The sequence below is a fragment of the Nematolebias whitei genome, chromosome 3 (genome assembly GCF_014905685.2).
Source record: "Nematolebias whitei isolate Nwh7 chromosome 3, NemWhi1, whole genome shotgun sequence".
Lineage (NCBI taxonomy): Eukaryota > Metazoa > Chordata > Actinopteri > Cyprinodontiformes > Rivulidae > Nematolebias > Nematolebias whitei.
In genome coordinates this window covers 18142905-18155882 of record NC_056500.1, presented here as the reverse complement: position 1 = coordinate 18155882, position 12978 = coordinate 18142905, and the positions used below count along the sequence as shown (strand labels likewise).

Here is a 12978-nt window from a genome sequence, read left to right as displayed (position 1 = left end):
TGATGTCAAAAGTGCAACAGAGAACATCAAATGAGACCAATCAAACTCTTGTTGAGGAAACTGCAACCAAGAAAAGACGCTGGGAATCTGATTTGAGTTTATGTAGATTCTGAAACCGGCCCTTAAGCTTGAAAAAGGTTTTAATATTGGCCCCCTTTTGTAAGTGAGTTTGATGTCCCTGCTCTAAATTGTCCCTAGGTGTGAGTGAGAGAATGAATGATTGTTTGTCTCGTTTGTCTCGATGTGTCCCTGTGATGAACTGGAGACCTGTCCAGGGTGTCCCCCACCTCTCGCACAGTGCTGGACATGGGCATCAGTGAACTCAGTGACCCCAAAAGGAAGAAGCAAGTAAAGATAATGGATGGATCTTTCCTGGTAAAATAAAGGTTTAATTTATTATTATTATTATTATTATTATTATTATTATTATTATTATTGTTATTATTGTTATTATTGTTATTATTATTATTATTATTATTATTATTATTATTATTATTATTATTATTATTATTATTATTATTATTATTATTAAGTGCTGAATTGTTTGTTCATCATAAAACAAGACTAATAAAAAATACAGCTATTTCAATATTTAACTTTTTTTTCCTGAATACAAAACCTCATATACTGTGTAAAAGCTCGAGTCACATTTCACTTTACATTTTGCTTTCAAGGAGCCAAACTTAAAGGTACTTTAAAAAAAAAGTACTGTTAATCAAACTTTCTTTAATCTTTTTTGAAGAAAGTTTGAAATAAACATTGTCTTTAGATGCTGGCTGCATTGTTGGCCAGTTTCACTCTCTTTGTTATTAGCAACCAAACACTATTTGTTACCATGTTATGTAGTTAAATTCACAAAAAAAAAATTTTTTCAGATATTAAATGGTATTATTGCACCAACAAGGTTCTTTCCAAAGCGTTATTAGTAAAAATGTGTAACATATTAGATGCTCAACTGAAGCATGATGCATCTCTCAGGTTCCATGTTGAGTTTTTGTTGGATTTGTCACTATATTATTTAATCTCAACTTCGGACTATGTTATTCTCTTGTAGATAATTTCATAAAACCTGACACTTTGTTCTCGACTTGTCCACCTCTTCATTTTGAAGCACACACAGCACAATGTGCTGGTTAGGTACAGGGACAAGACAGAAGACCAGTAGAAAAAGCAGTCAATGTCCTTTTTTTTATTGACTTCTTTGATATAATGTCTGCAAAGCAAAGTATAAGTATAGTATACACATAGGGAGGGTTAGTAATTTAGTCAGCTTTGCACGAGCCTGAACATACAGTATCTACCTTTGTCATTTCAGCAGCCTCCTGACAACAACACAAGGTCTTTCTCTCGTTTTATTGCTTTAAGATCATTTTTGAGACATTACTGCATTCTACTGATTGCTCACGAGTGGATACTTTGTCACATTAGTCAAGCATGTATTTTAATTCAGTTATATTTTGGGTTTACTCGTAATTTAAAAGATCCACTCTAAAACGGCTTTAGAGCAAAGCAGTGGCCCAGCCACCAAACTTTCAATGTCCCACTTGAACGGAACAGCTTGATGAGCCCCCGCAGTCTGTAGAACCTACAAAGGATCCAAGCAGAACATCATGAAAGAACCCAAGTTCCTGAAGTCAGAGGGACTTTTGCAGATCAAGGATTTTTATAATGTACTGCAGAAAGGTTTTAATGATTTTTCTGCTCTGTTCATTTCACTTACACCGTGCTGAAACATTGATCCTTAAAGTTTGTCTAGTACATCATATCTGACATGTTTAGTATTTATACATACACGAACATTACAATGTCCTAATGAACTACTGATTGTGTTTTTATGACCATGGCACTAAAACTAAAAGTAAAATCATGTTTGCACACCCCATAATAAATCTTTATTTATCACTGTTCTGACAATAAAAACATGTTCTTTTGATTTATGTTCATTCGATAATTTTCTATGTGGAATACAATCAAAATATGAACTCACATAAAGCACCCCCCCCCACACACACACACACACACACACACACACACACACACATCACAACATGACCCAGCACAACTTTGATAGAGGAACAAGCCCATATCAATGAACAAGCTGTCAAATCAAAAAGTAGGGTCTGTGAACAAATGTGCTAAATGTTGGTGGTAATTGCCATCTAGTGGCCACTTCGTACCTTGCAAAAATAATTAAATAAATTGCATTAAATTAAAATGTCTAAATCTTATTTATTTTCTTACTCACTAGTCAACAATGCACAGATCTTTCATCGGACATGTTTAAAAACTTTCATCAGGAGGACTTCTCCTGTCCTAAAGTAGATAAAAACATAACATCACCTTCAAAAATGACAAGTGTGGAAAAGTGTGAGACAGTCTAACTTAACGTGGTTTGTCTTCAAACACTGAATAAATAGTGATATTTGTATGACTATTCTATATTAGCTGAACTTTCATGGTACTTTAGTCGATATTATTGTTGGCATTTATTGCATAAATAAAAAATAAAAAAACTGGAATACCCTTGTTACATTTAAAGAATAATATTGTGATATGACTTCTAATAAGGCCTCGATTTCTTTAAGGATGATTTGATCTTTATCGATGTTCCGTTCAAGTGTTGTCAGAAATATTGTCAGTCGTCATAACCTTATTTGAAGAATGACGTCACAAAATAAAATGCCACGTGCATGCATTTGCTGTGTTGTGAAAAAACACAGGAAGTATTTGTTGGCTATTTTCCTCTCGAAAATTATTTCTTGGGGAGCTAAACGATGTGGGGTTTTTTTTGAAAGTACGACTCGCGGAAAAGGATATTTACGAGCAACTGCAAGGTCTTGAAGGCAACTTAAAGAGGGAGGAGTCGAGGTTACTGCTGCCGCCTGCCGGCCGCACCGCACGAGCTCTGTTAGTGAGGAGACCGTGTGAACGTGGTAGCGCCTATTCATTGAGCGTACAGGCACAAAAATGTCGGGGAAGAGTTTTCGAGTTAGCGACGGCGACTGGATATGTCCAGATAAAAAGTAAGGGCTTGCATTAAATTAGGTCCCAGTGTGCTTACATGGGGTCAGATTTAGCAGCTGACATGACTATTATTGTGTTGCTTGTGCTAATAGGCTAGTAGCTAATATCTTAGGCCTTGTAGCGTTTTGCTCATGCTAAAGGCCTGGAAATTTATAGTCAACTTCTTCAAGAGCTACTTTTACATGCGTTTTACCCTTATCTGTTTCTATGTATAACTAGCTGCATAGCTCATATTAACATTCACTTAAAGAGATTTAGTTATGGAGATATTTTTGCGTCTCTTGTGTTGGCGTTAGCTTCGGGCTATCAGATTAGCATGCAGCTGTCGTTAGCCCGTGGTGTAGATGTGTCCACTCGGAGATGGGGTGGTGTTTACCGTTAGTAATGAGTGAATAATCTTCATGCGTGGTCAGCACTATTATGTTTCCAGTGAACTCTGTTAAAATGTGATGGATGGCTGCAGATGTCAACAGTCAAGCTAACCAATCCTGTGCTTGTTAGCAGCACGAGCATACTAATGTATTCATTCATTATGCATTTTCAGGTGTGGAAATGTGAACTTTGCAAGAAGAACAAGTTGCAACAGATGTGGCAGAGGTATTTTCCTCTTCTTTAGTGTGCATATTAGATGTTTTATTTTTCAAAGGCTTGATGCATTTGTTCCAATAAACTTAATATTAACAAAAAAAATGCTTTGTTTTTCACAGACAAGACCACAGAGGCAAAGATGATGAAAGCAGGAGGAACAGAAATTGGGAAAACCTTTGCTGAGAAGAGCAGAGGCCTCTTCAGTGCAAATGATTGGCAATGCAAAACGTATTAAACTTTAACCTACTGTTATAAAGCATGCAAACAATTTTAGAAAATCTGTTTTATATTAAAAAGCACTAATTATGTATTTTTTTTTCTTCCTTGTTTTGACAAAGATGTGGTAACGTGAATTGGGCTAGACGATCAGAGTGCAACATGTGCAACACTCCAAAATATGCCAAGCTTGAAGAAAGAACAGGTGATTTCAGAGTTTGCCATTTGTAGTTTTGTGGCTACTTTACATTTACTTCTGACATCCACTGGACGGGTTCTTTGTTGAAATGTTTTACCTTTTATTCAAAATACTACTTCAGTCTGAGGAGCTGCTATAACTTGCCCATACTCAACCTTGTTAGATATATTTACCTGAATTATTGCACATGCATCAGGACTTACATTTATCATTTATTTATTTATTTTTTTTGTCTTTGTAATACCCCAGGTTATGGTGGAGGTTTCAATGAAAGGGAGAATGTAGAATATATTGAACGTGACGAATCTGATGGTGAATATGACGAGGTGGGTACATGTTGGCTCCCATCTATCAAAAAGCTCATATTTGAGCAATAAACATTTCAGCCAATTTTCAGATGCTTTAAAAGGAACGTGGAATGGATTGAAGTTTGATTTGAAAACTTTTTGTTTTCCCCATTTATCACAGTTTGGTAGGAAAAAGAAAAAGTTTAGAGGGAATAGCAGCAGCACAAGTTCCTCAAAAGAAACCGAAAAGAAAACCGTGTCAAAAGAAGACGAGGACGAGGAGGAAGACGAAGAAGAAGGCGACTTGTCAAAATACAAATTGGATGTAAGATTTTGGATTTTAAACAAAACCTACAGTTTATTCTCATGACAGCCTATGACTGTTTAACGTTAAATTTCACCTCTTTACAGGATGACGATGAGGAAGATGATGGTGATCTGTCCAAATATGACTTGAATGCTAGTGATGAGGAAGAAAAGCCAGCCAAGAAAAAAGGCAGTCGCTCCGGTTCATCCCGCTCCTCCTCTCGCTCGTCCAGCTCCAGCTCTCGGTCCAGGTCCAGGTAAAAGGGTATACAGGTCAAGGGTAACTCCGGGCAAAATGTCAGTATCAGCTCAATCTTTTTTCTGATTTAATTATCGATATTGGATATTGTTCTGTATTGTCATTTTGTTGTTTTCCTTTTTTTTTATCTCCTTATCTGCAGATTTGCTCAATGCACATATCATGTTTGGACATAGTCTCTAGTTTTCAATGTTTTTAACTTGATATGCAAATATTGAGAGCTTTCTTTTTGCCCTTTCCTTTTGTAGACTAATCTGCAAAACTTATACAGGATCAATGTTTTTCTGTTTTGTTTGTGTTTTGAGTATCTTATGTGGTTTTTTTGTTTTAAAACTTTTAAAACATCAATGTCTTATGACTATTGCTAGCCTTTTTTTGGAGCTCCGATTTTGCAAACTAGTGTTCACATTTTGCCATGTTGCATTGCTTTTCATAGTTGCTGACCTTGCTTTATTACCCTGATACCCAGTATTACCCTGTATGTAGATCTATTCCCATTTTTTGAAAATATTGGAAAGGTTTTTGTTGTTCTTGTCTTTCAGGTCCCGCTCTAGAAGTTCTTCCAGTTCCAGATCTGGATCTCGCTCAAGGTCTCGCTCCAGGTGAATGAGGTGACATACACTCTCTCCCTTTAGAGAGTGTATGTGTGGAGCACCAAGCTCCATACCAGTTCTACACTTAAACTCTGAATTTTACTTAATTAAAAATAGGTCTTGTATTTTATGCAGGTTTGTTTAGACCTAAGTGTCTGGGGTAATTATCGCACCTCTCTTAGGAGTGATGTCTACTCCACCTAAAAGGATGCGTATTTATTAAAAAGAAGCAAACTTTTTTTTTTTATTAAAGCGATTTCTAGAACCCGTTAAGCATCTTAAGTCAGTTATTACTTGTGTTATTAATCCAGCGCTCTTAGCAGAGAAGCTTGATAAATACCCAAACTGGTGAGCCTGTTTTGATTTTACTGACCTTCCTGCTTGGTTTATTCCTCCAAAAGATCCAGCTCCAGGTCTGGAAAGGGCTCCTCACCCCAGAAGAAGTCCCCCTCCCCCTCCTCCTCACCCGAGAGGGGGCAGAAGCGCAGTCGCTCCAGGTCTTCGTCTGGAGAGAGAAAGCGGAGGCGTTCTAGATCGCGTTCGTCCGAAAGGTTTGGGTTTCTGTGGAATACCACAATGGCACTGATTATTGCTAGCCATCTGTTGGGTCTTTGTTTTTGTTTTTTTGTTTTTTGGAGTTCAGATTTTGCAAACATAATGTTCACATTTTGCCATGTCGCCTTGCTTGTTGACCTTTATGTATACATGACGTACCCTCGTTTGAGCCAGCTGACCTTGTGGTTCTTCCCTCAATGTCTGTGATTCCAGGTGCCGTGGCCATTCGTCTGGATCGTCCCACTCTGGCTCCAGTTCAAAAAAGAAATAAGTTTCTTACAACCTCTAGACCATAAAGGAATTTTAGTGGAAGTGCATGATGTGTTGTGAAGAAAACAAGCACATCTCTTCAATATTCTGGTCGTTGTCAAAGTCTCCAAAATTTTCCTTCCTTCAAAACGACAGGCACCATGACATCACCCTGTCATCACCTTCATACTACCTTTTTAAAACTACATGCGTCCCAAGTGTTTGAAACCATAAGTGTCCAATAAACAAAGTGTTTGAGCTTACAAAAAAAACAAACGATCATTTTGAGGGTGCATTCCCTTTTAAAGCCATTCATTTTTTAATTTTTATTAAACTTTAACTTCAAACTCAAGTTCACAAGTGTCAACTGAGGATGACTGGCATGTAGTTAATTAAATCTAGTTGTATTTTTTTGTTTGTTTTCAAGGTAAGTATACTTTGATATTGTTTTAATTTTAATTGACTGTAAGTGAAATGTTAGATTTTACTTTAAGTGTACTTTTTTCTCAACGTTGTGACTTCTTGAGACATTTGTACCTTTTATTTTTTTGGCACTTGGGAATCAAATGGACTTAAAGTTTTAAATGTTTTCTGCTCCTGTATGTGACACAAACCACTAACACTTGTGGTAATATGACATCAAGTCTTTATTGGTAACGACTAAAATGTACACGTGTAAATAAAAACTTGTCGACCTTGCCACTTGATAATTCTGTGTCTAATTTTACAATCGTGAAAATGTTGGACTAAAAAGGTTAGATTAAAACTTGTTCTTAGAAAACAACAAGCTTAATGGGAGTGCGTGTTTATAAGAAATGCTGAAGCAGTGGTTTGATGAAAGATTGATCTCAAGCTTGGATATTTTAAAGTACTTAATTTTAAAAGTTGATTCTGGATGCTGTGCCGTTTGAAAGACGGCGGCCTGGGACAACTACGATAAAACTAAACGATAAGGTACACTAGGCTACACAGGTAACTTTTCAGGAACAGTTATTTCATGGGAAGTCTTTATAAAGACCCAATTTAAAGTAGCAACAACTAAGTGTTTGTAAATGCAGTGAAATCTTTGTTTTATATAAAAACCTGTCCAGAGATTAGTGTGCAATAAATTGCTCTGAAATTGACGGCCATATTAACTAAACTTTATATTCAGCATAAAATAATTGACATTTACAAAGTACTTTTTTTAAATTATTATTCACAAGAGTACAATGTTTTCACCAGTTATTCTCATTTTGATGATTTTGGCGTACAAATGATGAGAGAAAAATCTGCGACTAAGAACATTTCACAGCCAGCTTTGATACCGTGGGCAGGAACCAAGTCCTGGAAAATGAGTCTCCCATCAAGCTCGTCAGCAGAAAGAAGCAAGAGTTCAGTTTATATAGCGCCAAGTCACAACAAGCGCTCTAAAATGTCCTGGTAGATGCTGCGTTGACTTCAGAAAACTGGACCCAAACCATCACTGACTGGAAACTTCACACTGGACTCGATTCTGGACCTCTTCCTCCAGACTCTGGGATCTTGATTTATGACATGCAGAATTTGTTTTAATTTGAAAAGAGGACATTGGACCGCTGAGCAACAGTCCAGCTCTTTTTGTCCTCAGCAGGTAAGACACTTTTGACTCGTCTGGTTCAGGAGTGACTGGACTTGAGGAATGAGTCATTTGTAGATCGTGTCTAGGAGTTAATCAGATGCACCTGTTATTTTGAAGCTTATTTCTTATAAAACATTATTTTGGTCTTTGAAAGGGCACTGTGGGGCTTTCGGCCGGTGTTGTAGCTCCTTTGGATCAACAGATGGCACTTTAGTTCTGAGCTGAGAACTGAAACATTCTCAGGTCTGTAAAATATTGAGATAGACCTCTATATTCCATGGACTATGCTAAATATCCATTATATTTATGGTAAACAAGTTTAAAATCTGGGTTTGCTTATTATTATTATTTGTAAGTTTTGCTTTTCTTTTAATGCTGTCAGATAAAGGCTTTTTGCTTTTCAAATGTTTTCTAATGTTTTTGGTGTTCACTGAATGAGAATGCATTATAGAGAAGAACGTGTGAAGCACAGGGCGCATGTTACTGATGGAACTAAGACGTTTTTCCAAACGTGACTGAAACGCGCCTCTGCCCTGTCCTGCTGCTACTTTTCCTTTTTTTAATTTTGCTCAGGGATAAAGTTTCATCTAAAGACGGTTTATTTCTTCTTCAGTACTATCCTGTCTGTCTGATTGGATCTTGTTGGTCTGCAGAAAGGACAGATTAGCTTCCATCGTTGTTGTTTCATCTAACCTTCTTACAGACTAAATCTAAATGTATTAAACTCATATAGACAAAAACTGTAACACCAGTGAAGCTTTCCATAGGTTGTGATTATCATTTTGTTAATAAGCAGTGTCTGTGTTGCCCCATGCACGCGGAAGAGTCCCGCCTCCTCTGCGTAAAAGAGCAGAGACGCGCTTTTACGCACCGCAGTAACTTGGAGGAGCTGAGACTGCAGGAAGATGCCGGGCTGCTGCAAACGAAATATTTGCTCTCTTCAAACTTTCTCCTCCTTAGAGAATGCTCATGTGCAGCTGTGACTCTCTAGAAGACTCGAACCCCCCGGCTGGAGACATGGAGGGCTTCAACTCTTCCAAGATGTTGCGCAAAATGAACCCAAGTAACGGAACCGTGTCTGTTGGATTCCCAATAACTATGATGGTCACTGGCATGGTTGGCAACTCTTTAGCTCTTGTTCTGGTGTTTATATCTTACAGAAAGAAGGAAAACAGAAGGAAAAAGTCTTTCTTGCTTTGTATCGGATCCTTGGCGTTGACTGATCTGTTCGGGCAGGTTCTGACCACTCCAGTTGTCATATCAGCCTACCAGGCCGGGCTGCACTGGAATATTATCGATCCATCTGGCAAACTATGTACTTATTTTGGTGTCTGCATGACAACGTTCGGCCTGTGCTCCCTCTTCTTGGCCAGTGCCATGGCGATAGAAAGAGCCATGGCGATAACAAACCCCCACTGGTACTCGAACCACATGAAGACCAGTGTGACCAAGCAGACTCTGGCTGTCATCTGGTGTTTCGGCTTGCTCTTTGCTCTGCTGCCCCTCGCAGGAGTCGGGGTGTACACGGTCCAGTGGCCGTACACGTGGTGTTTCATCAACACGACAAGTGACGGCAGGGGCAGCACGTTCTTCGCCATCACCTTTGCGGTTCTCGGGATCTTCTCTCTGCTCGTGACCCTGTCCTGCAACGTGATGACCATACGGGGTTTGATCCTCCGGTGCAAAACGAAGCCGGGCACGTCTCAGTCCTCCAAACAGTGGGAACGTCTCACCACGGAGACAGTCATCCAGCTGCTGGGGATCATGTGCGTCCTGCTCATCTGCTGGTCTCCTCTGCTGGTACGTTTCTTTAGGCGTCCTCAGCTTTCACTCATGTAATACTCCACAACCACGACGCACACCTTTAAATACAATACTCTGTAGTCTGGCAAAATAAAAGTCCTTGAATTGATGTGATAAACTGGAAGCTTCATGTTAAAACTTTCATTAGGTGCTTTAAACAAGAAAAAACAATGCGCTTGAAATGCTCCTTAGTTTCCATCACTCATGCAGCCAAACATTTAGCCCATTTTTGTTTTGCTTCTTTCAATTCGTCCACATTTAATCTGCTATATTTAAATATAAAAGTCCTCATTATGTAGGATTCATTTCCAAAGCTGCTGCCATTTTCCATTAGGTGATAATCCACTTAGGGGTCCTGTTTGAGGGTCTGCTCAGTGTGCTGTGAGACCATGCATTATCAGTCATATATTTAGAAATCCCATTAAGGATGATTATGAAATCCATTCCCCTGAGGTTACACAGAGACTCAACTCATAATGCATTTTTTTTCTTGATTATTTGAAAGAAAAAATCATAAAAATTAAAACATCACACGAAATCATTTCACTGAACAACATGATGCCTTCTCCACAACTTATCAGAACTTGACCGTTCAGTTCTTTCTCTGTGGAAAAGTGATGAATAAATAATATCTTACTGGTTGTAACTCTTTGAACTGCCTTATTTTCAATAACTAATCTGAGCAGATTGATAAATCCAAGTTAAATCAAGGCCAAAGTAGACTCATGCTTTCTTAAAACAATTCCTGTCCCAAAAGAGTTGTAGTGCTTCACGTAAATACTATTTTTATATAAAAATAAAAATTTGCTTGTCAATTTTGCATTACCGTATTTCATGCCATACACGTCGCATCAGTCCAAATATGTCTAATAAAGTGGAAAAAATCATAAATCTGTCAGTTTGCCGTATAAGTCGCGTATGTCACCGCTGATGCGTCACGTTTGTTACACGTCACCGCTAAATGTGTGCCGGTGTTGTGCCAAAAATCGATTGGCTGCCAAATGGCAGTCGTGGGAGTGTGCACGAGAGGCTTTAAGAAGAATTTAACAAGATTAACACTTTAATACAATTATTTGTTTGCTCAAAATTATAGCAAAGGTGTGTCTCAGTTGAACTTTTCCTTAATAAATGCACTTTAATGGTCAAATCAGCTGCATTTCACCTGGGCAGCAAGATGAAATGCAGCTGATTTGACGTTTGCTCCAGGAGTTCCAGAGCAAAGACAAAGGTGTCTTGGTATGGCAAGTCAAGTGTCTCATTAATAGCCACTTTTCCCTATTAATGAGACACTTGGCTTGCCATATGGGTCGAGGGCCATCTAGTGGCTGAAAATGGTAGTGTCCAATATTTTCCATTTCAGAATGAATGAAATCGTCAGATCTCCAACAAAAATTGCAAAATATGGGGAAAAAAAAACATTGCTTTGCTGTATAAGTTGCAGGCATGCTAATTTATGCAAAAAAACTGCAACTTATACACCGGAAAATACAGTACATGATTATTCTGACAGGACTATTATGATATTCATGCAGGAAGAGGCCCAAGCCGCACCTAAAGTGCTGCAGTTTATTGCTGCTGCCTCTTTATATGCTTGCAAATTACCTTGAATTTTTATGTAAATAACATGCAGTGAGTAATTAAAATTATGTACAAAATTATAAATTAGTGTTTGCATGAATTGCTATAAATTTTTTTTTTTAATTTATGTTGTAAGATGACAGCAGTCCACTTTGGTGTTTGTCTCACTTGGCCTAGCTGTTAGCTTATCAGTCCAGTATAATTTAAACTCTATTTCTCCAATGTGTCCATTCAGAGCTATCTACAACAGGTAAGATGTTAACTGTTCATAACCACACATGAAAAGCGCTGATTGGTCCGTTTAAGATCTCTCCAAACCTCTCCTCCCTCAGGTCCTGATGCTGAAGATGATCTACAACAATTTGTCCTCTGTTGCGTGTAACTCAACAACCTCAAAATCCAGCAGCAACTCAAACCAGGAAGTCCTTCTGGACTGTAACGTGTTTCTGACAGCGATACGCCTGGCATCCCTCAACCAGATCCTGGACCCGTGGGTCTATCTGCTCCTCAGGGAGATCCTGCTGCGAAAGTTCTGCATCATGGCCAATGCCGTCTCCAACTGCTCCGTGGAGGATCAGAAGGAGACCCAGACTGCTCTCGACACAATTAACAAGCAGAATCAAGATGGCAACGACCTTTTAAAATCACAAAGTAACTAGACTTGGACAGCGATTGCTACCTAATGACTCTCAGACCGAAAGGCTTTCAGAGATATAAGAACGTCTGAAGAAACAAAGCAACAAAGGAATGGATGACCTTAACACAAGGATCAGTGGGATCCAGACAGTTTTGTTTACAACACATTCCATTAAGAGCTACCCAACCAGCATGTGGATGCATGACTGTCTTCTTTTGCATTTGGCTGCTGTGCGGCCACCAGACATTTCTCATTGCCAAGTTCAATACAGACTTCTGCCAGAGCCAGCATTAGGGGGCGGCTCAGACTGCCAAGAGGTGCATCTCATGATTTTTACTCTCAGCTACTTGAAGCTATCTGTTTATTGAAGGACCTTCTATTATGAATGTTTCTGAAAACGACCAAGTGCTTAAATTTTGTTGTAAATATATATATCTATATATTTTTGCCAATCCACCCATAAAACACAAAGCGTGATAAAATGCTTGAAACTTGAGCAGTTGTTGATTGTACTGTTATTTATTAGTGTCATGGATTTAGCCGTTTCTGTTTGCAATTCTGATAATCCCTGCGAGGTATCTCTGGCTGTAATCTTGCTGCTCCCACGTGACCAGGAAGAAGAAATGTGAAGCCGCACTTGTAATGTGATGCGTGACTCTTTTCCTTTTTGGCAACTTTCTTAACATCGAGCGTGAAACTGTAGGTTTGTGATGATGAAATTTATAAAACTGTGGCTGCTGCTAGTTTCAAGTCTGTAGCAGTCAAAATCATTAATTTGCCTATTTGTTGCTAAATGTTCAATAATTTTAGCAGCCAATTAAAAGCTATTTTTTAAAATAAGTCTAAAGGTGGGATTTTAAGTTGTTTTTTGGGGGGTTTTTTACAATCTCGTGTAGTTTTACCATGATGCTTAGGAGTTACATGTTTAAAATGTTTAATATCAATGTTTGTGTTCTTTATTTTATTTAATTTTGACAAGTTAGATTTAGATTTGATACACAAAAGAAAGAAAATGCAGAAAAGACACTGTGAAATGTACTGTGAAGATTTAATTCTTTTAATATATATATATATATATATATAT

At 38.2% G+C, this 12978-nt stretch overlaps 2 protein-coding genes across 2 annotated transcripts; both read left to right on the top strand.

Moving 5' to 3' along the window:
• The first annotated feature begins 2861 nt into the window (after window positions 1-2861).
• zranb2 (zinc finger, RAN-binding domain containing 2) lies at window positions 2862-6547 on the top strand. The gene is made up of 10 exons (XM_037674593.1): window positions 2862-3023; window positions 3569-3621; window positions 3732-3840; window positions 3951-4033; window positions 4277-4353; window positions 4496-4639; window positions 4726-4877; window positions 5422-5481; window positions 5874-6023; window positions 6241-6547. The coding sequence occupies exons 1-10, from the start codon at window positions 2968-2970 to the stop codon at window positions 6296-6298; spliced, it is 942 nt and encodes a 313-aa protein (XP_037530521.1). The 5' UTR covers window positions 2862-2967; the 3' UTR covers window positions 6299-6547.
• A 2207-nt stretch (window positions 6548-8754) lies between these two features.
• On the top strand, window positions 8755-12129 carry ptger3 (prostaglandin E receptor 3 (subtype EP3)). Its single transcript, XM_037674592.1, has 2 exons — window positions 8755-9676; window positions 11590-12129. The coding sequence occupies exons 1-2, from the start codon at window positions 8840-8842 to the stop codon at window positions 11914-11916; spliced, it is 1164 nt and encodes a 387-aa protein (XP_037530520.1). The 5' UTR covers window positions 8755-8839; the 3' UTR covers window positions 11917-12129.
• Window positions 12130-12978: the final 849 nt, after the last annotated feature.